This window comes from Prinia subflava, chromosome 2 (assembly GCF_021018805.1).
Source record: "Prinia subflava isolate CZ2003 ecotype Zambia chromosome 2, Cam_Psub_1.2, whole genome shotgun sequence".
Classification (NCBI taxonomy): domain Eukaryota; kingdom Metazoa; phylum Chordata; class Aves; order Passeriformes; family Cisticolidae; genus Prinia; species Prinia subflava.
In genome coordinates this window covers 91,966,926-91,989,997 of record NC_086248.1, presented here as the reverse complement: position 1 = coordinate 91,989,997, position 23,072 = coordinate 91,966,926, and the positions used below count along the sequence as shown (strand labels likewise).

The 23,072-nt window shown below is 44.3% G+C and overlaps 1 protein-coding gene across 1 annotated transcript; it reads right to left on the bottom strand.

Annotated features, from left to right (window-relative positions):
* Positions 1 to 344: 344 nt before the first annotated feature.
* Positions 345 to 22,989, bottom strand: DTL (denticleless E3 ubiquitin protein ligase homolog). The gene is made up of 15 exons (XM_063391909.1): positions 22,895 to 22,989; positions 22,610 to 22,735; positions 21,679 to 21,777; positions 21,314 to 21,375; positions 21,108 to 21,228; positions 20,566 to 20,631; positions 18,759 to 18,874; positions 18,053 to 18,126; positions 16,988 to 17,091; positions 15,943 to 16,047; positions 13,450 to 13,562; positions 9,849 to 9,938; positions 7,941 to 8,079; positions 3,358 to 4,226; positions 345 to 1,881 (listed from the first exon to the last, which is right to left on the bottom strand). Exons 1-15 carry the CDS (start codon positions 22,938 to 22,940, stop codon positions 1,813 to 1,815), a joined length of 2,199 nt encoding a protein of 732 aa, XP_063247979.1. The 5' UTR covers positions 22,941 to 22,989; the 3' UTR covers positions 345 to 1,812.
* Positions 22,990 to 23,072: the final 83 nt, after the last annotated feature.

Genomic DNA, 23,072 nt, shown 5'->3' with positions numbered 1-23,072 from the left:
TCCTAAACCTACTTATTTTAGGTTATGTTTCTACTACTTCCATCTACTTCAATGTCCAGAAGTAGGTTAAAATTAAACTAGCATTTTTTATATTCCTGTTTTGTCTAGGACACTAGATCTATTCAGATAGTCACTTTTTAAAAATCCATTTTTTTAATAAGAACTATAAAAATATGCCTGAACCATTCATAGGATGATAGCCTGTAATTCAGCAGACAAGAGAAAGTTGTCCTGGCCCCTATTTGTACCCAAGAGCTAATGCTAGAAGATGCAACATTATAGTAACTCCTGTTCTTTTTCAAAAAAAAGCACACTACACATTTCCTTTTGCTTTGTAGCTGTAACAGACCTTTCACAAAAGTAATTTTCTCTCAAGTAATTTATTTCCTTGTAAAATACAATCTACCACATGAAATACAAACCAGCACATTTCCTTCTAATCCTTTCCAGCTACCATTCCAATGTTACTGTAAAGTAGGTGTTCAAATTTAAGATAGAAAACATAAGTTAGGGGGATCATATCCCCTTCACATACCTCAGTTCTTCTGCAGTGGAAACACTCAATAGGGATTTAAAGGATTTGATTGGTTTTGAAGTTCATGGTCACTATTACACCACAAAAGAGAGTAATGCTCCAACATACTAAGATAGGGATCTTCTACTAGGAGATCCTTTTCTACTAGAAGATCCCATTTCTACTAGAAGATCCTGAGGAAAGCATGGCTGAAGAATTAGTGTCATTGGACAGCAGGACAGCGATCTCCTTTCAGTGACCTTGTTCTATCAGCATCAGGGACAACTTACAGTGGCAAAGAATTTAATATTAATATGTAAATGCTCTCAAGTGCTTTCTAAAATGTCAGTTGTCTCTCCCACAATTTACATGGTATTATTTTGTAACTACTGTATTATAAAACTGTTATGTAGGTATGTTATAAGCAGTTACTAATGCCTTTGCTACAGGCTGAACCTGCAAGAGCTGACTGGCAATGGGCTGTTACGGGATGCCTATTTAGGACAGATCCAAATAATTCTTCAAACACACCTTGCCAGTATTTTATTTCAGAAAAGTGTTAAACTTTTGGTCTTAAGAGCTGCAGTGCTGATGGTTGAAGAGGCAGCTAAGTAGATAAATACAGTAGTTTCCAAGGTGGGAGAAGAAAGGGGATGGCAAGGAGAGAACAGGCATTACGTACTTGATTATACTTCATCTCTTACACCACTCATCATCAGATGGACGTGGGCTATTTAAAAGGTTTTTAGATTTAATTAACACATTGTTAACTTCCCTGCTGGAAGCAGGCAGTCATTGCAGTACTAGAGGAATAACTGTAGAAATGCCATTCAGTGTGAAGAGGCTCAGATGTACCTCCAGTAAATTTCTGTACACACATTCCACATTCCACACTTACTTTTCAGGAGGGTGTAATGATTGACACACTACTCTTGAGCAGAGGCACTTTGAACAGCAGATTAGTAACATAAACTGACAAACTGTATGTGCCTGTCAACAATACATAGCAGAGGTGTGGCTGTCTTTGGACTAGAACAGTTGCCATGTAAAAAATCCTTTGTTTATAAAAAAATACATACCCTAAGTCAGAAAGAGACCATGAGTAAGTATTCTGTAGATTTGACACATTCAGCTCACTTCAACTGCTAAAAGCTTTAAAAACAGGAAGACTAAAACCTCAAGTCTATGAAGGTCTGGCAAATGATTGTGTAATCCTGGTGCATCGTTGTTGGCACTGTTAAGCCTGGTCTTGATCCCTCAGTGTCAACATCCTTCAGGTGCAACCGCCGCACGCTGTGTCAGTCACTCTGGGGCTTTCTGTGGAAGTATGTGCAGATCTTCCTCATGGAAACTGAAGGGGCTGCAGCCTAGCAAGAAAATAAAACCAAAACCAACGTGAAACACCCTTGGGTTAACAGCTCTTCTGCTGCAGGAATCTCAAAGTCTCCCCTCCGTTATTGCTCCAGTTTGCTGGGTTTCCCAGCTAGGAGAGTACATGAAAGGTTCTTTACTGCAATCTGTCTCACAGATAAGAGGCTTACAATCTACGGGCAACACTGTCTAAATCCTAGGGCTGTCCTACTGCCACGAGAAACACACTCCAGCTCCAGCTTCCCTACAGCAGATAAGAGAGCTGCAAATTTCCAAGATACAGCAAATTCAGTGAATGCTGTTGGGTATTCCTAGCATCTCCTCAGGCTGTGAGAACAACACAGGAGCATCCCAAAATCAGAACCAGAGCACACTGGGCAGGAAAGGTAATTGTTCCACAGTAATCTCACTCGAGAACAAATCTCTCTGTCTTGTGTTTAAACATGTAGAGCACAAACCACAAGGAGTCACAGGTAGTTATAGGTTTCCTATAACCAAGATTTCTTTGTACAACCACAACATCAAGTGTCCAGCTGCTATGAATAACTTCAGGACTGGTGGTTTACCCAGGTTGTATCTGATAGAAGTGTTGGAAGGGATGAAATCACGTAAGAAATGAGATAAGCCTCAGTGATGGCAGCAACTTTTAGCACCAGATATTCAAGAGTACAACTAAAATCTGATGACTGAAAATTCACCAAATCACCTCAAATAAGACTCAGTCAAAGACACTGGAGGATTTGGGGATCCAGTTTCAGAGACAAGTCAAGTTTGGTTTGTTATAAAAAATGTAATTCCCTAATTAAGCCTCATGCCAACATTTTTAGCTGCTTTATAAGCTTGACTTTAATTTCAGATCCTGGGATGAGCTCTGTACCAGGCTGTACACCAAAAGTAGGATGATGCCCTCTCACTCTTGCACTAGAAGAAAACATTTCTTGTTTTCTTCTAGTTTTCCATTGAAGGATCTGAAGGCATTATTTAATGCCTTTATAGTTTTAACACAGGTAACAAATTCTTTTGCCACCTGAGCTGCAAGAGAATTTAGCTTTCTTCCAATGGTTAAGTGGCTTTCCAGTAACATAAACAGGCAGATGTGCTGGTGAACACATGAACAGGAGCTCTGCCAGGAAAGCTGTTGGCATTATTGTGCCTCTCAGAGTAGAGCTGTATTTAAGAAGACAGCTACATCCTTCAAACCTCCAGCTGGGAGCTGCAAGGCTCTCTGAGCTCCAGTGTGCCTTAAGTCCCTTGAAAATGAAGGACACATCATAAAAATTTAGTTCCTGTGTGGAGGGGATTAGCAGATAACGGCATTCATGTATCTGGCTTATTAGGCCAGAAATCATCCCTTTTGTCCATAGTCAAAGGGATCAGATAATTCTTTGTCTGAGCAGGAGAGAACAAACAAGGGGAGAGTGGCAGCTAGGGATAACTTATTTCATGACAATGTTGTTGGCTGCCCTACTTACAGTTTTCGGCGAAGTGGCCACTGCCGCAGACTCTTGTCTCTTGGCACCAGGGCTGCAGGGTGATAGGGGGCTGTGTGACGTGCTCTGGCTGCCAGGTCTGCCAGTCCGTAGCTTCTCTCCCAGAGCAGACAACCAATTTTTTCTTTCAGGAGAGCTGTTCTCTTTATCTACTACCTCAGTGTCTTTCCCACGTGGAGATCTGAAAAGATGGGGGGAAGTTTGAATGCCTAATGGATTAATACGGCCTCCAGAAAGGGAAGGCTCTTTTGGGCTGTGGCTGGAGCCTTCATGGTCTTTACACAAGTCAGCCAGGCTGAGAGAGTCCTCATCAGAAGCTTTTTGGTCTGGAACCAAGTGACATAAATTCAGCTTGGATTTCTTAGCTGCATGGTCCAGCTCAGTCACACAGCTACAGGCCTGCAGACACTTCTTCCCAGCATCAGCCTCCTTGCTGCAGTCAAGCCTTCTTTTGGCACGCTTTTCAAACTGTGAGTGTGGGACTTGAGGAGGGCAAGCAGCTTCCAGGAGACCCTGGGTGACTTGGATGACTTCTGCCAGGGCTTTTCTGGGAGAAGGAGCCTTTTTCTCCACTTGTGGAGGAGAAGAGCCGGGAGTCCTCGTAACCCAGTGTTTGATGGACATTTTGGAGGCGGGGATGAGCTTGGGGGAGGCACAGGGACTGGCTCCGGGCGGTTTGGCCGGGGTGGAGGCGGCGGTGGGGGTTTTGGGAGGCACTGTGGGAGTGCTGGTGGACAGCGGGAGGTCTCCGGAGTGGGCGGGAGCACAGGCGGCGGGCCGCGGGGAGGAGGTGCGCGCGCTGCCCGCTGCCAGGGCCTCGGCAGGAGCGCCCCGTGGGCTGGCTGCTGGCCCTGAGAGAGGAGAAAGAAGTAGTCTGGTGAGGAACACAGAGCAGCAAATTGAGGACAGTCTTTTTAAAAACACCCCTTGCAACCAGGAGATGAATCAGTGCTGACCCCGTGCGTCAGATACACCCTTTTGAACGAAGATGTTGTATAAAACCCTCTGATTTTGGTTTATCTGATACGAATCCATTATAAAATCCTGCATCACACTGCTAAAGCACAATGCAGTACATCTGTGTAATGTCTGACATCCATCCCTTTGCTAATGAACGCTCTTACATGAGCTACGGCCAGAACAAATCTTGAATCTTCCAAGTCTATCTAGCCTTGATGGAGCTTTGCATTTTGCTATTCCAGACAACTGCCTGGCAAAAAGGCTGGTCCCCACCTGCCCTGCATCTTTAGCAGCTGCATAACCGAGCTGAGGGACAAAGGCACTGCAAACAGGTCCCAAGGCTAATTACAATACCAAGGAAGCCTCACACTGTGATGCCCTGCCACATGAATAATGCTCCTAGTCAGGTGTTACTGACTGCATATTTTAAAGAGTTTTTTTTAGTGAAGGACACGCTTTCATTCTCTTGTCTTTTTGCTGGAGGACTTTCTGCAGTGCTGTATTAGAATGGGTTATTTACCACACCCAGGGAAGTTTGAGAAATTCTTCACTTCCTGAACAAGGACTTAATTTCCAAAGGAAGTAAAATCTCTCAGCAAATGATTCCCAAACAGGTATTTTACAATGGTTTTTGAGCTCACTAGCCAAGATATAAATGCTCCTGCTTGTAAAAGAGAAGTTTTGAACACCCAGAAAACACCAGTCATAGGCAGGGGCCTAAGGACCTCACCAACAACAGTGGGACTCATACCTAGCAAAGATCTGGGTATGTAGCAATATTAGAGGGGGTTATTTTCATTTTTTCAAATGTTTTTATTTCTAACCCCCTCCCACAGGAAACACATTAGTAGCTTTGTAAGATGCCTACTTTCTCATTCACCTAACTCATGGAGATACAATTAAACAGGTGGTGCCTTAAGTTACACTTCCCTTGCTGAACACAAGGGCACAAAAATTTTTGTGTATACCAGGGGTTTAATCCAAACTCCCCACTCTCAGCACTAGCACTGCACTTTAAAGCACCTTATTAGAGCAATGAGAAGTCTAGTGTGAATAACCTGCCATTTTCTTTACAATGCTGGGCTGTCTCACACACAGCATGTTGAGTGAGCACCTACAGGCCTGGGTATACACCACACTAAGCCTCTACTGGTCCTTTAACTGTATTATCTAACTGCTATCGAAAATACAAGTACTGCTGCATCCGAACAAAACTGAATAGGATCCCACTACAAAAACTTGAACACAAAAAGCAGAGTTAAAGACTCCTTTCCTGATAAAATATGCTACTTCATAAAGACTTGCTTGAGTCTGGGCTATGAGAACATAACTGCCAAGATTTCTTCTCCTAATCTTTGGTTTAATGAGCACTTACAAGACAATAATAACTCAGCTGGGAAATTAGTTGCACTCAAAAATCTAAGCTCCTAGAGGGGAAGAAAGTAGCAAGCTCAGCAACTCTTGATCCATAATGACCATTACAAATTCATTCAGCAGAAATATTGCATGACTAGTTGGGTAGGAGCACTTTGAATCCCAAACCAGTCTGAAAGTTATGCTGTGGACACACTGGATAATGGAAAGAGTTATCCTGGGAGCAGGATGAGTGTCATGGCAAGAAGCAAACACAAATTTGAGATAAAGAATATGAAGATCAGGCTTATTTTTCTAAGACTGCACGGAGTATTCAGGCTTCTACCAAGCCAGTTTCAAGCTGTTTCCATTTATGCTGCCACTGCACATGGTACAATATTGCAAATACCTGCAGTCAACCTGCATCACACCAAAGCAGGTTACTTTGGATGTTTCCTTCCTTCTCTGCCATAAATCTTCTAGAGTTGTATTATCAATCTCCAGATTTCAGAATCACAAATTGTCCATGCCCAGGCCTGCTCCAGAAATTTGGTTACACAAAACCACAGAGAAAGTAGTACAACTTAAGGAAACCACAAAAGTAATTGCCAAAGAAAAGGAAACTCTGGTTGCTACACTTGATGATATAGGTCAACAATCAATACACAACCTCAATCTCATAATTTTTTCGTCAGAAATGGGTGGGGAACTACCTAGATTCATCCCAGCAGGTCTGGAATAGTCCTCTGCTTGCCAGCTCTGAATTAGTCTCTGCAGATAACTCCTATATTCTAACAGCATGTTTTGTGTTCAAGAGCCAAGGTCAGCAGGAAGCCTGCTGTTGTGTTTGCAGTGTCTGTGCACTTCCTCTTCCCTCCTGTGTTACTTTAATGCAGCAAGAGCAAGGAGAAATAAGTCATTTTTTTGTGGTATTATTGCCAAACCCAATTTGTAAAGTTTTAGTGTAAAAGATACTTTATATCTCACGTTTTTGGTCTAAACCTACGCTTACTTCTATTTTTCTGAAACTAGGACACACAGGTATTTTTGAGCTCTCTCTGAGGAAGAGTGTGTGCACACACAAAACAATTACCAGCTATGGAGTGGACCTGGCACTCTCCCTCCTATTGTCCTGCAAACTTCCTGCTAGACTTGTTACTCACTGGCGAAAGGTTAGAGATATTGTTATCCCATTAGTGGGATTTGGAGACCTTCAGCCTTTCTGTGTCTTAGCCAAGACAAAATTAATTTGGAGGGTGGCTTGAAAAGATAGGTGGAATGCAGGAAGTCACAGCAGCAGCTGCTGGGAAGCTATTGTGTTCTTAGTTTCAGAGCTACTCTATAGAGAAGCTCATCTTACTTCAGTCTGGGGGGAGGTCACTTCTCATTTCACCTACTCTACTGCAGGTTACAGACAAATCAAAGTAATTTAATGATCAAGGTTCCTTTCTTCTGGTCTAGGGTACTACCTGCTTAGTGACTCTCTTCTCTGCAGAGCCCACATCTGCTTGCTAGCTCAGAGCATGCTGCATAACTTGTGTGAGTGCCCAGGTGTCGTAGAAAGGTACTGCATTTGCTCACTAGACTTAACACATGAATAGATGATTTATTCTGGGACATGACAATCATCACAATTGTCCACATGCTTGTTTGAAGTACTTTCACTACACAGCATTTCATTTGGCTGTAAATGGTCAGTACCTCTGACTGAAGCTAGAGAAAGAGAGACAATAATGATAATTGTACCTGAGGAATAAATCTGTGCACAGTTCAACTATGGGCAGAAGCAAACAGGTCAGAGTTCCAAGGCTCTATATGTGCTGTCAGCTCTTTGCTGGGTAAACTACTAAACTCTTGGAAAGGCATATGATCTTACTGCTCTCAGATAGTATTTGATAGGAGAAAAAAAAAAAGTGACTTGCTGCTACAGTGGCATCTCCTTTGGCTGTTCAACTATCAAACTCTGCTGAAACTCACTGAAGATCTGGCTGCCCAACAAGCTGTGTCAATGAATTATTTGCTTTGCAGTCTGGCCATACAGACTTTGCCATACTTGTAGGCCACTTCAGGCAGCTTGTCCTGTTGATGGCAGAAGTATTTACAAGTGGAAGTGCTTGTATGGCTATATGAGTCATTGCCTAATATGAGAAGAAGCTCAGAAGGCTAATAAGACAAGCCAAAGACTTGTTGGTACAGAGAACAGACAAAATTCAGCAGCTGTGTTGCAGAGCAAGATAGCTCAGGGGCCTTACCTGCTCCACGTTGCTCTTGTGGTTTCTTCTGAGTGACCCAGCCCACCAAGTTGGCTTTTCTGGACACTGATTTCTCTTCCTCAGGACGACGTTGTAAGCGCCAAATCCTCACAGTGTTGTCATCAGAGCATGTGGCAATCTAAGCACAAATTCGTGTGTTAGAGTAACCAGGGCACATCCTATGGATCACTGGCTGAGTGAACTGCAACAGCTACGTCCAACACACCACACCAATATGAATGATGGTGAAGCTTGGCTGAAGGGGTACAAGACTGACCATTACATAGCGAAAATAACCCACCTCTGGTTCAGTGCTGCACCAGGCAGCAGGGCTTGTTTTGAAGCAGGCAAGGGTGCTGCATCCATGTCTTTTTGCTATAGAAATCCCAGTCACCACCAACCAATTGCTTTGCGTGGTTGTGTAAGAGACACTGGTCTGCTCAGGTCATGGCACATTTTGAGATTTCAACCCCTCAGTAGACAAAAGTAGCCACGATCCTTTTTGCACCTGCATCTTAATCTGCCTCGGTTGCTGAGGACATCTGCTTGGGGATAAACATTTGCAGCACACCGAGAAGGTGACATTGGATGGTTGTTGCATGAGCTTTGCTATCTCTGCAGAGTCAGATGTCTGGCAGAGAACTCAACTCCAGCAGGAACACAGCTCTAGAGCCTGGCCGCAGCATCACGTGCTCCAAAAAGATCTCCAGAATCCCGACCAAAGGAGCAGCACCCATCTAGCCCACATTTTATGGCTATCTTTAGGCAGATTAGCTGGTGACTCCACAGGGAATCGGTAGAAAGAAAAAGGAAATGCTGTGGTGAGAGTTCCTAGCAATCTGAATGGGGAAAGTGTCTCTACTCCAGCCTTTGTCACACCAATGCTGTCCCTCCTGAAAGCAACCTTGCTTCTTAAATCACACCAAGCAGCTTCCTGACCTGTCTTAGCTCCGTATTTTCCACTTTTCCTCACGCTTTGGGATCTGAACAATGGCTGATTGTTTCTTCCCTGTGTCAGTAACAATTTTAAAGGCTGAATTGGTCTGCATCTCCAACACATCATGACCAGGATGCTGGGCTACCTCTGTATCACAGATTTCATCTGAAATGCCAGTTCTCATACTGTGCATCTCACACAACTAGAACAATTCCTGATGTTTCCCTGCAGGACTCCCACCCTCCTACACTGTAATGGTTTTGTGAAGCCCTGGTGCTGCAACGCAAGCTAGGGAAAGAAGCTGACTTCTTTAACATTGTGGGGTGCAAGAAACTCTGGCTATCATTAGGACACTGTTCAGGATTTTTCAGGGTTATTTCTAGTTTTGAGCTAGGCCAAACATTTGAACCAACTTCCTACTTTGGTTGTTTTCCTTTTAGTGATACCTGGTGCACAAGTACTGACTCAGTTTCACTGGAGGCTCTTTTTGTCATAAAAACAGGTTAGATTTTGAAAAGAGGTCACAATAGAAAGAGTCCATGTTTTTTAAAGGGCACTCAAAACTTCTTGCCACTCTGTGCAAGACTGGTAGATGTATCAATGGTCAGAGGGAAAGGAAGATGTGAGTATGAAACAACAAAACAAGCCTTTGGCTTATGAAAGCCCTGATTAAATTATTTCATTGTCTTGCCTCTATAGGTAGTATCAAGCTGTCATCAGGAGAGGTCTTAACTGACTTGCAATTTCTTAGGACTTCTCAATTAGCCTAAATTATCTGAAAATAATAAAATGGTTCTGATAATTGTGCTAATATGACAAGCTTGGATTACCGTCCCCTAAATTAACACTTTAGAACAGATTGACTAAAAATTTCCTGCCAAAACAACAAATGCTGCTGCCATTTTGAAAAGCAGATGTCGTCCCATCACATCTATTGTTTCACAGTAAAGCCCACTTTGCAGAAGACAAACCTTAGTGAAGTCTGAAGGACACCAAGCAATGGAGGTAACTTCCTGAGAGTGACCAGCGAGTATCCGTGGAGGAAGGCTGGGCTCAGAAACCTTGAAATTCCACAAAAAAACCAAGCAAACAGTCAGAAGGCACATAGCCTGATATACATCTCCAAGAAAAACCCCATATCCCACCTGTGAAGCATGTGGATACTTCCCATCTTTCCTGTATGAAATGCATAAATCCAGTACTCTCAGCCTGTCATCGTGAGGCAACAACTGAGGAAGTCCTAAGCAGCAGTTCCTGGAAACACTCCTTCAATTCCTGCTACACACAGGAATTCTGCTTCCAGAGTTGACAGCCCAAAGCATGACACAGGCATTTTATGTACCTCTACCTGCTCTAGGTAAGATGCTTAAATGTTGGGAGGCTCATATGTTGAATGAGGTTAGGCAAATATATTCTGTTGCCATTTTACCAATGTCCCAATCGCAGGTCAATGCTTTATTAAAAAAATGAAACTACTGCCAACAAAATTCCATAGATGAACCTTCACTGGCTTCAGAACTGGCATTTCTGCAACTGCCAAGTGCCTGCTCCTTCTCCAACCAATCAGCTGGACCTCAGACCCTCTAAAGAACATATAGGAAAGCTCTCTAAATCACTCATATTCATTCAACTGATCTCAATTTCTCTCACACTCTTCATAAAAATCTTTCTCCTGCTCTACAGTATTGCTGCTTATCTTTGACTCCAGCTCCTGTAAGTGACAGACAGAGCTGAAGCCAGCATTAAGTGGCCCACAGAAGAAAACACACACACAAGAACACACACAGATTCTATCCAAGTTTTGTTTGCTTTCAGCAGGCAATCCATTCTGGAGCTGTGAGTCACCATCACTGATGTGACATTAGAAGGAAGATTTATCAAGGAGATTTGCATAAATGACTAAGAGAATGAACAGATCCTGTACTGTCTGGGAAAAGGAGTAGACATTACATATAGGTTTTAAAGGAAAATTCAAGACTTTGGAGAAGGCTTCTGATTTACAAATATTTTTCTTTTGTAGATCATCTACAACAGCCCGCAGAACTGCAGCTTTAGAACTTAAGCTGTTTTGATACAAACAGGTTTATTTTAACAGGACTCATTTTAACCCCTGGCATGATAGAGGCAATCACTTGACTAAATATCCACTAAATGCCTTGGTCAGAGCATTCCCTTCACTGCCAAAACATGCAATGCCATGGAAACGAAATCCCTATTTAGGGAATAAACAGGACATCTTGGTGCAGAGAACACCTTCACTTACAGTTAACAGCAGTTTTACTATTATACACTCATAGCAGCCAAAACAGTGGTCCAGTAGCCACTGACTGCTGAAGAAAAGCAGGGGAAGGGAATTACTCCTTCTAGGACAGGGTGATTTTACACTATAGTAGTGTAAATGAAATCAACTATGCCCAATTTTTGTTACTGTGAAGTGAAGAAGAGTGCAGAGTTATGGCTGTGTCCACTGTGTTTGGCAGAAGGCTGTCAGCCAGTCTGTGCAGGTTAAGTCAGGATTAGCCACAGCACAGGCTGCTTTTTGTGCCTGAATTGACAGGATATTGTAGGGGAAGTGAGGCCTATTGTGGAAAGGTTAAAAAGAGAAACCTAGGAAATGAGACTTTTTTTTAGTTACTGTCCTCCCTGGAAACAGCTGTTACATCCATTTTCAAGATGCAGCATAAAATGGTGTCTATGGTTTATGCACCATATGACACAGAAGCACGTCCATTCCGGGCTGGGACACACCAAAGCACATCTTGATATGGTTTCCTAGGAGTGATCCACATCAAAGCATTGAAAGAACAATGCAAGCACAAGTCTACAAAGGGTATTTTGTTATTACCAGGAAGGTACCATCTTCATGGAGAAATACCTCTCTGCTTTTCAGCTTGTATAATCTTATGGTTGTTCAAGAGTGAGAGTTCACTAATTGATGAACTTCTAATTAAAAAAAAAACAAACCAAACACAATAAAGGAAGTGTTCATTGCCTGGAAGTGACTTATATATGAAAACAGACTGAAACAGCATCCTTGTCAGCCATAACTTCTATCCAGTGTTTCTCATCCAAACACAAACTTAGCACTGCTGCAAAAGTTTCTCTAAGAAATTATCTAAGTGGAAAAGGTCTTCCTCTGCATTTTATTCCTCTAGATACAGACAGAGCTCTTCATTAAGGCCATTACAACATTACCTAATAACTACTCGTGCAATATCTAACCATGTTTTTTCACAGCATAGTAAGTCCTCAAGCCATGAAAAGATACATGTTTCAGAGTCAAATCTGTCAATATTTAAATTAAGAAGCCTCTCAATAGGATAGATCTTGAAAGGGACAAATGAATTGGAACTCTCACTTTCTAGTATGACTGTGGTATTAAAATAAAAGTAATCACCTGATGATTTATTTTATAAATATGGAATACGATCTGTCACTCATATGTGATAGCAACAGAAGCCTTCTGTACATGAATGCATTTTAAATGTGCTCAAATGCTTAAATTTTAGATATAATGACATCCTTGAATACTCTCAGCTGAGTCCCAGTCTGTGTTCCAAGAAAGCATCAGAACACATGAATGTAGAATGTGCACCTCAAGTTTGCAAAGGCATTTTTGCTGAATTTGCACAGAACACGAGGAAGGTTAAAATTCCACATGGCACAACAGTCCTGCTACCACACTCCTGCCTTCACTGAGTCAGCAACCCAGCGGCTTCCAAGTGTCCTCCAAATTAAAGGGGCTACGTGCTCAAACCACAACCTCAGCAGGCTGACCCTCTCCTCTGAGAGGTTTGTGTTTTACTTTTAAACTTGTTGTGAAACAGATACACAAGTAATCATTCCCTAAAAATTATCCCAAATCTGAAATAGGCAGCCACCTGTGGTCTATTCTACTTCAGGAAGCCTACTCTGCTCCCATATGAGGAACTTGATGAACAGAACTTGAAGCATGCTTTACTCTGAGGTGCCTGCTACTGTCTTGGTGACATTTGCATTTCCTGCATGTCACTGCAAGATGTTAAGTGACAAAGCCCCTCAGCTGTCAGACAGTGCTTTGGAATTTTGCTGAAGGCCCTGGCTGAGCCCTTGCTATAATACAAAGGCTTTAACTACTGGAAATTAAGCATGAGAAAAAGCTGTGTCTGAAGCAGGAGCTGGACAAGGGAGAGGTGGAGGGAAAGAGTGGCCTTTAACACAATTAAACATTTAGGTTTCTGCTAATGTGCTCCATTGCTAAATATGAACCAAGAACTGTCTGTCTACTTGTCATAGCTGCCTGAATCAACAGGACTGAAAGAGGATTTTAATGCCCATTAAAACCAGATTAAGAACAGCAATTTGCAATAAGCAGCAGTGATGAGAAATGTACTGATGGCAGGAGGTTAGCTCTGTTTTACATTAAACAATTACACGAAGCCTTGACAGCAACATACACACTGCAGGCACAACACGCCAGGAGCTAGCCCCACACTGATTTGGGTAGGATTGGGAAGCAAGGAGTGTTCTGTGTGAACATGAAAAGCAGAAGCAGCTCCAGGCTGCATGCTTGGTCTCCCCCCATTGCCTCACCTTCCAGATGTAGGCATTGCAGTCACTCGAGCCACTGACCAGGAACTGGTCATCTGGGCTGGTGCTGGATTTGATGTAGAAAGTTGAATTCTGGTGTCCACTGAAAACAGCCACTGTGAAGAGAAAATAAATTTAAAAAATAAGTAAAAGCCCCACTCAATGCATAGCCCTGCAGTCAGCTGTGCAAGGAGGGCTGATCTTACAGGCTTTTCCTGCCTAGCCACATATCCTTTGGAGAAAGTGGTTGCACTGCTCCCTTGCTCTGGGGCTCTGGCAGCAGGAAGTTTTTATTATTCAGCTGAAGCCCTTCAGGCTTCCCAAACAAACCAATGGCAGTTTCATTAAAGCTCTAGCTTGACCCATATCACAAGCAGGCTCAGCCCTCACCTGGGGTGCTCCACTACGGTTCAGGTTCCCTGTCCCTTCCTCCCTCAGCTGCCATCACCACTCCTGTTCCATCGACAAGGGCAGTCCCACAGCCAGAGCCTTCTTCCACACAGGTGGCAATAAAGGCACCAGCTGCTCCTTCCTCCTGCTGCCAGCAGCTTTGTCAATAAAACTTGCATTTTGTCAGTCATGCTCTTAGTAGTGTTTTCTGAAGCCTTGACATATGGCTGACATGCCCCTACCACAGCGGCCTTCAGCCGGAGGAGAGCCCAGTGTGGCCCAGGAGTGGCTGGCCGCAGTGTCCTGTCCTCTCATGGGGCACAAAGCTCGAGGTTCCCAGGGCAGCCCCAGGCTGGGCTGGCACCCTCTCCTCCAGCCCTGTTTTAGCAGCGGCTCTCGCAAAGGAAACATCCCACAGACCAAGAGGACATGTGGCTGCCTTCGGTGGCCTCTGAAGTGTTGCAAGACCCCAAAATACCCTTTGATTTTTTTGCCCGCAGCTCTCCCGGTGCAGTGGCCACCGGACAGCGAATCCCTTCCTAAAGCAGGCAGCAAGGGCTGTCACAGCAGGATTTCCCGGCAAGCCAAGGCCGCCTCAGTGCTGGTAAGAGCAGCTGCAGCCGCGGTGAGGGCGGCACAAGGGCGGGCAGGCGCTGCCCTCTGCGGGAGCTGCAGGAGCTCCATCCAGCCGGAGCCACGGGGACTGCCCTCACAGAGACAAGGGCTCCGTGAGGAGGCTGAGGGAGCACTGCCCGCCTGGGCTGCTCAGAGGCAAGGGCTCTGTGAGGAGGCTGAGGGAGCACTGCCCGCCTGGCAAGGGCTCCGTGAGGAGGCTGAGGGAGCACTGCCCGCCTGGCAAGGGCTCCGTGAGGAGGCTGAGGGAGCACTGCCCGCCTGGCAAGGGCTCCGTGAGGAGGCTGAGGGAGCACTGCCCGCCTGGCAAGGGCTCCGTGAGGAGGCTGAGGGAGCACTGCCCGCCTGGCAAGGGCTCCGTGAGGAGGCTGAGGGAGCACTGCCCGCCTGGCAAGGGCTCCGTGAGGAGGCTGAGGGAGCACTGCCCGCCTGGCAAGGGCTCCGTGAGGAGGCTGAGGGAGCACTGCCCGCCTGGCAAGGGCTCCGTGAGGAGGCTGAGGGAGCACTGCCCGCCTGGCAAGGGCTCCGTGAGGAGGCTGAGGGAGCACTGCCCGCCTGGAAAGGGCTCCGTGAGGAGGCTGAGGGAGCACTGCCCGCCTGGAAAGGGCTCCGTGAGGAGGCTGAGGGAGCACTGCCCGCCTGGAAAGGGCTCCGTGAGGAGGCCGAGGGGCGCGCTGGCAGAGCCGGCTCCTGTGAGGGGACAGGCCCTCCCACAGAGCAGCCAGCCGTGGCATCCGGGGTTCACCTCAATAACTGAGCTGTTAACGTTTACTACTCACAGCACTTCTCCTCTCTGGAAGCATTCCCACCCACCAGACTGCCTTCCTGAGAGCAGACAGAAGGACACATTGTTCATTTAATGTCAGGCAACTGAGAGACTGAGAAAAGGCAGTGGAAAATAAGTGATGTGTCTGGCTGGAATGCATCTAACAAGTTTTGCCACTGGCCTATGGCAAAGCAGTTTCGTGCACCAAAGGCTCAGGGCCGTCTTGTGCTTGTAAAGGTCACAGATGCAGAGCTGAAGGAATCTGAAAGGCTGAAGCACCTCAATATGCTGGGGATCCTTCCTTCCAGAAATTACAAAGACACCTTAAAAGATCTGAAGTTATCAGGTGATCACTTTCAGTGGATTCCTATCTAAAAGACTGACAAATCAGTGACTGCTAGTAAGCAGAAGATTCAAACTTGCTTCAGGCTGGACAGTAGCCATTCCTCACTGGATAAGTAGAGCTAGCACACAAACTACCATTGGTCTCTGTCTGGGTGAACCAATGTCTGCTATTAATTTTATGTGGATGGCTTAACACAAAATGTGGATCTCTCCTGCACAGCTTTAGAGATAAGAGCATGGAATACATTTCCTTCAAGTGTTGAACCCGGTCCCTGTCTCTCTGTGTCAGAGGGACAAACTTGCCTTTCTAGCCCTGTAACATCTATTCTTCTTGCAGGTATTTCCACAGATACCATGCTTACCTGGAGTGGTCCTTAAACTTGTCATATTGAACATGTAGATACTGTCATCAGTGCAGTTTGCAAACAGATTAGCACCAGTGGAATCCAAAACCAGGCTAGAATATCCTACAGAGAAAGAGAGAAGTTCCTCATCAGAAAAAAAAATTGGAAAAGAGACATTCTCAATGAAATGCCCACAGAAGGGAATTTGGAAAGGATCTGTAACGTGTGAGATTGTCATGGTGAAGCTTCTATGTTTGACAGAGCACTTGCTGAAGAAATGTTTCTAGAATAACATCTACATTTGCTCATGAAGATTCAGGGTGGTGTTCAGGAAGGAATTGAACGTTCAGAATAGACAAGTGATTTATTAGATATTTTCAAATAGATAACAGGAACAACCAATTGTTGAAGCAGAGATCAAAAATAGAGAAACCTTCATGCTTTGATGGAACAAGCCACTCTCTGATTTGCTAGTGATTCAGGTTCAAGAAAAATCTTTCCCTGCAGGCAAATTATTTTACAGCTACCTCCCTGAGGATTTCCCCCATGTTCCTGGGACTGACACTGACCATTACCATGTTGATCAGACAAATCATCAGGAAATACTGTGTTGCACTAGAGCATTGTAAGGCATTAAAGGTACAAAGAAGACAGAGGAGCATGAACAAGCGTGCTGTCGTTTTTGATAACAGTTTCAAGAGGTGACAATATAATAACCCAGTCCAGTCTGTTGTTTTTGCAAGATACAATGCAAAGAAAGTTCAATCTCAATTTTACTCATGTATCAAAATGTCTAGCTGAATTCCTCATCAAGAGCTCTACTGTTCATCAGCTCTGTTTATGAAAATGCACTGCTGAAGCTTCTGCAAGTTTTTATCATTGGTGCCATGATATAAGAGTCAGGCCTGTTCACTCTCCAACTTGAAAATTTGGTATTGGCAATCAAAATACCCTGCAGAGCTTGCCAGTCTGATCAACAGTTGGCTACAAGGATAAGAAATGTCACTGACATTACTTCTTAAATTCACTCTGCCCTCTAACAATCCCACATCCAGTGCCTCACCAAGCTTGCGAGTGCTGGTTCCAGGGTAGCAGAAAGACCTGACGGGCAGCGGGTCCTGACGGAAGGCGGCGTAGTTCCTGCGCAGGTCCCACACTTTGATCACACTGGAATAGAAAAGCATGAGTGTCTTCAGCTTCCAAATCTCCCTTTCCATGCTGATAAAACCTTTTAAGAGCACAGGAAGTCAGGTTTTTCATGACTGAGGAGTATCCAGTGCTAAGGAGACAACAGCTGAGCAGGAGCAGAGCAGAGCCATGCTGAAAGCCAAACAATTGCTCTGCTGGCCATGGGTGAGGAGACAGCACTGCCTTCTGTAGCTAACACAAGACGGAACAAGAGACTGGAAGCCAACTTCCTTCAGCTAGTGAAAGGAAATACATGGATGCCTTTATACTTCTGACAAGTAGTTTTAGTTTGTAGTTTTAAAAATTAAATCTTCCAATTTTTTTACTTGCTCTTTGGGAGCAAGTTTCTGTCATGAACCATAGGCAGGAGAGTCAATCCTATCTGCCTCAGAAAGGCTCTGACCACATGGAAGCTGCTGGGAATCGAGTCCAAGAGGGTCATTTCCACGCTAACCAATAAGAAAGTTTGCTCAAGCTCCAAGATGCTGCAAGGGATCTGGCACCTAAGAGAATGCATTTTTTGTAACTCAAAGCAACATTTTCTCAAGCACTCCTACACATATCCAGGCCTGACCACCCACTCACATCCAAAAAGGCTGTCTAACAATTTAACAATAGACTGTCTATGTGTGGTCTCATAGGTCCATGAGACTAGAGAGAGAGAGAGAGAGAGAGAGAGAGAGAAAGAAGAATTGCTCTCATTCTGCCCCATAGCTAAGACACTAAAATGAGCATTTACCACATACCAGAGTTTGTCCTGTACTGCAATCTCCAGTAAGGAAGTAAAGCCAATGCAAGCTGACAGCATAGCTGTTGATTCCACCTAGCAGTAGCTCTGGCCTTGTTGGCCACTGAGTGACCTTAAAGAGAAAATCTCCCAATCTTTTTATGCCACTGAGCACACAGAATAGACAGGAAAACAGGCATGCTCCCTCCTTACCCATCAACAGCTCCTGCAGAGATAAGAGTATGCTCGTCCTGAAGCAGCACCACAGTAACACTCTGCTGGAAATCCTTAAACAGAGAAGAAAATAGAATTTTATTTTCTTTTAAGGTCGGCAAAATGCTGCTGGCTTGGTTCAAGGCCATGTGAATGCAGGCAAAACTTCCTCCTAGCCGGGCAGGAGAACCTAGAAACACCAAATTCATTTAGGACACAACATCCTTTGAACACTCCCAGCAGTGAAATTGCCATTGAGAAATAAGTGTTTGGGCAGCAATTTGAGATTACACCTTTCAGGTCACAGATAAGAGAGCTGCCTTCATCACAAGGTTTAAGATATTAAAAATGATCAGGTCTACGGGGGGTGAAAAAAAGACAGAAAAAATTTACAACTCTCCATATCTCCCCCCTCAAAAGGGGAATGCTGGCCACTTCTTTCCTCTCTGGGAAAAGAAGAGAGAGGTATTTTCACAAAGCATTTGCCCAAAGTTGGCTTTTATGCCACATACGTTGTTAGGCAACTAAACAATGTCTAAAATTAGCCATAGCAAATGACCATGACAAAAAAACCTATCTCTGCAAAGATAAATGGAAGCATTTACCACATACAAGCCACATATTTCTCACTATATTTACTTAGGGAGAATTCTGTGAATAACACTGTCCCCAGAAGAGGTATTTTGTTTGCTGCCCAGATACCCACCACCAGGGGAGCAAGTCCTCTCAGGTTCTGCCTCTTCTTCTTCAGTTTGGAAGGAGTCTGCTTGTCAACCACATTGTGTGCCCCACTGATTTGATTCACTTGCCTGTAAAAGCCATCTGAAGGAAATCAAAGACATCTCAATTAGTAGTTTGCATGTAATTTTGCTATCACTTTCATAAAACAGGCATCAGCTTGGGGTTGGTCCTAAAAGGTGGCTTAAGTTAACCTTTAAAATCATTACTGTACTATGAAAACAAAAATTACTTACATACAAAACCAGCAAGAAGGACACAGTGCAAAAAAACTACAGAGGTCAGTGTAGCATGGGCAACAAAACTCAAACTAATCTAGGCAGGCTGACTTTGGAAATTGTTACCCCTTGGTCTGTTTTTCACATGCCTGCTGGTCTGGAGCATTCAACCCACCTTATCCCAAACAGAACTACACTCAGTGGAAGATTTCCAGTGCTTTTCCACTCTATTTTATCATTTTCTGTTTAGCCTTTTGTCTGTTACTTCATGAAATGTACTACCTTACTAGAGGAATGCAACTTTTCTACTTTTTTTTTTTCCTACACCTTCCACTTCAGTCACGTGGAGTCAGTCTTTTCCTTCACTTGCCTGTTTGAAAAGCCAGGGAACCTGGGTCAGATGGAAGAGACATATTCAGGCAAAGAAACTGCTGTGGCAGAGCAGGGAACTGGGAAAAGGCGTAAGGGGAAGGAGCTGGAGAAGGAACAGCTCCAGGAAATAGAAAGAGGAGCAGAATGAGCTCACACCGTATTTGTAGTAGGTGTTCCCACAATATATTCAGTTGGTACCAGCACTCATAAGCTCTTTTTTCTACACTTTCTGCCTTCATTTCTACTCATAAGCTCTTTTTTCTACACTTTCTGCTTTCATTCCTACTCTGGCAGGAGCCTTTCCTGCTTTTTTCACTCCTCTGGGCAGTTCTGACCTAAGCAATCTCTCCCATCTCATCTGCTTTTGCACTGCCCTAACACGGATGCATTCTATACAACCTCCTCACCTACAAGCAGGGAATTATCAAACCAGCCTGTGGTTTGATGATGCAAATCTGGTGTTGGGACTTTGGAAGAGACATGACTACTTCAAGACGTTTTAAAACATTATTTATTGTTGTAGTCGCACCAAAGGGTGAGAACGTCTTCACCATACACTGAAAGTTCACAGTCAGTGGTCACAAGATCACAAGTTACAAGGTCTTTTAAAAGTTAATCAGCCGTTAAACCACTGCCACAAAGAATGTTTTTATTTTCACACCAATCCCTAACTAATTTGTTTTGTACATCTCTGCTGCAGTGCAGACTCTCTTGACCAGTCATCCAATGACACAAAAACTTACAGTACTACACCTTAAAACTTTATATTACCTTTATAACTACTTCTATATCTTAAACTCTAAAACTTTCCACTGCTTAGCTTAATGTGTTTCTATCTAAACTATAAACTCACATTTTTACTTATGGTCTCTAAACTTGGAAGCTTTTTCCAAGGTCTCAGGTTGAACCCTGTGCTCTTTTTTTGTATTTGGGCTTCCAAGCGCAAGATTTTGTGAATTTTCTGGGCTTGGAATTCCTACAATCTGGGACTGCTGCAAAGTGGAGAATGTATTATACACAGCAGAGATACCTATTCCATCCTCTTACAGTACCTAAAGCAGAACAGTTATCTGAGAATCCTCTGCTGCCTATATTGTAACCAAAAGTGTCAGTCCAACAAGTCCATCTGAGCAATCCTTTTACATGAGATACCAAGTTTTTTTAAACTTCTGAGAGTTTATTTACCTTTCTTGTTGCACCTGGTATCCCAAACCATGATGTTTCCATCTCTCCCTCCAGTACAGAAAACAGCTGAGAGAAAAAAAAAAGTGTTATTAGCTTCCAAAAGCATTAATTTAATTAACTGAATACAGTACAGTGCCATCAATGTACCTCTGGCTTTTCTGTCCCAACACTTGGGATGCCAGTCCTGGAAATATAAAACTCAGGCCAGTGTTTTGCCACACTTTTTGACTTGTTCTCTTACTCTTTACTATTCTTTTCTTACTCCCACTAGAGAAACCAGGTCATGGAAACCAGCATATACACACACTTGGGTACAGAGGCAGATATCCCATCTTATCTTTGCCCAGAATCAGAAATGTGCAGATTTTAGCATCAGGACACCATCAAGATCCAGCAAGACAGTTTTGCTTTCCTGGCTGGGTCACTGCTCAGGCCTGTGCTATTTGTACCTGTCAGTTTCCAAAGCCCTTTTTTAGCCCTTTAAGTACTTTGTCAGGGGGAAAGAAGGAAAAAACCAGACAACAGGGAATATCAGCATTTACCTTTCTCAAATCTAGAAAAAGCAACTGACTTGAGGCTACACTGGTGACCTTTGCATATGCCAAGAAGCTCGCCAGCTCTCACATCCCACACCTTGGCAGTCTGATCTCCTGAAGCAGTGACCTTCAGAGGGAAAAAGAAAAAGTTTTAGTCATTTTCTGTACACAGTTGCCAAAGCATTAAAAAAAAATGCCAAAAGACTACTTACGATCCTGTGTTCCCCTGGCACCCAGGCAAGGTCAAATACAGCATTTGAGTGAGCCTGCCATTCTAACAAGAAAACAAAAGCCAAGATTAGTTCAGTGCATTGCAGCATGGTATTTTGCAGAAGACTAAATGACATCAGACACTGAAATCAGAAATCTTGTCAACAGATTGCAACAGGCATGAAAGACAACACAGAACAATTCATCTAGTACTGCTGTTTTAAGGGCACATTCATGCTGTGGCTTTGTAAAGAAGACTCAGCAAAGTATGTGGAAGGAATAAAGTCCTTGCAAAAAGCTCTCTTTGATTCCAGCAAATCCCATACTTGTCACATCACATGAAGATCACTTTCTACACAACATTTACCTTTAAAGATGAGCTTGCTGGTGGTCTGTGCTTCAGTGTCATACAGTCTAACAAACCCTTCTTCATTTGCAACTGCCAGGACATGCTCCAAATTTGGGGCTGAAAAGAAATTGAAACGTATTATATTATATAGCTAATACATAATCACATCTGTGCTCTTTATGAAAAGCCACAGATCCTTTAAATAGGGAATGCAACAAACATAAAGCTGTGAAATAAACAGCATTTACATAGCAACCTAAGTGTTAAAATACAGAAATATTGGCAAGCACTTTTTTTAGATGTTCCATCCCGGAATGACTATACATGGGCAATCAAATGGCTCCAGGAGCAACTTTTGAGATAATGCCTCTTTCCCCAGCTATAATAGTTTTCTAGTTACAGTTTTTTGTATCTAGAGTACGTATTATCTACAGTCTCTAGCATTTTCCACAATCTGACTTGGAAAACCAGGAAGCCAAGGAAATGTAAAATCTCATGCTAATACTAGAGTACAATGAATGAAAAAGTTTTGCCCTAAAGATCCAGGAGCTTCGTTGCTTACTCCTTTCCCCCATCATGGGGAAATGTTGTGTGTAACTGTCTGGTGGCATCCATCCACCTCTGATTTCCACCTATTGTTCTCCACCCTATTAGAACTTTTATATATTTTGAGCAAAGCCCAGTTTTTCACCTATGTAGCCTCACACTGTCACCAAGAAGACATACCTTGAAACAGACACAGACGAAACAAAGAGGCATTAAAACAAATGTTTTGCAGTTGCTTCTTTGAGGCGATACATTCCATCAGTATATCTCGGTGCACCACGCTCCAACGTTTATCACGTGTAGGAGCAAGCACACTGCTACCAGCTCACTTTAAAACAAGAAACTGCTCGGAACAGAGCCCATCCCCTGGCCCCACAAAAAGACTTTCAGGAGGTGACTTTACCTGTAGAAAAGGTGCAGCCGAAAGGAGGGACCGGCATTCCAGTTTCCCCGTAAGACAGGTGGTCATCTTCTTGGCTGCACTGGTAGCTCTCCAAGAGGTGCTGCAGGGGAAGCGCTGAGGACCGACCTATAATGGGAAAGACGGATCGTAAGCGCCTCAGACACCACAGGCTTGGGCGCCAGGAGCCGCGGGGCGGCCGGGGATGGATGGGGACGGGGGAGCGTGCAGGGAGGCGCGGTGCCGGAGGGTGAAGGCGCGGTACTCGGGGCAAGGCGCGGTACTCACGGGCGGGCGCGGCGGCGGCGCGGCGGAGCAGCGCTCGGCACAGCATGGCCACAGGGACACAGTCGGAGCACAGCGCGCCAGCTCCCGCCAAACGACCGGCCCGCCAAGCGCGCCGCGCGCCCTCATTGGCCAGCGGGGAGCGCGCCGCGCCGCGCCCGCCTCCTCTGATTGGGCGGTG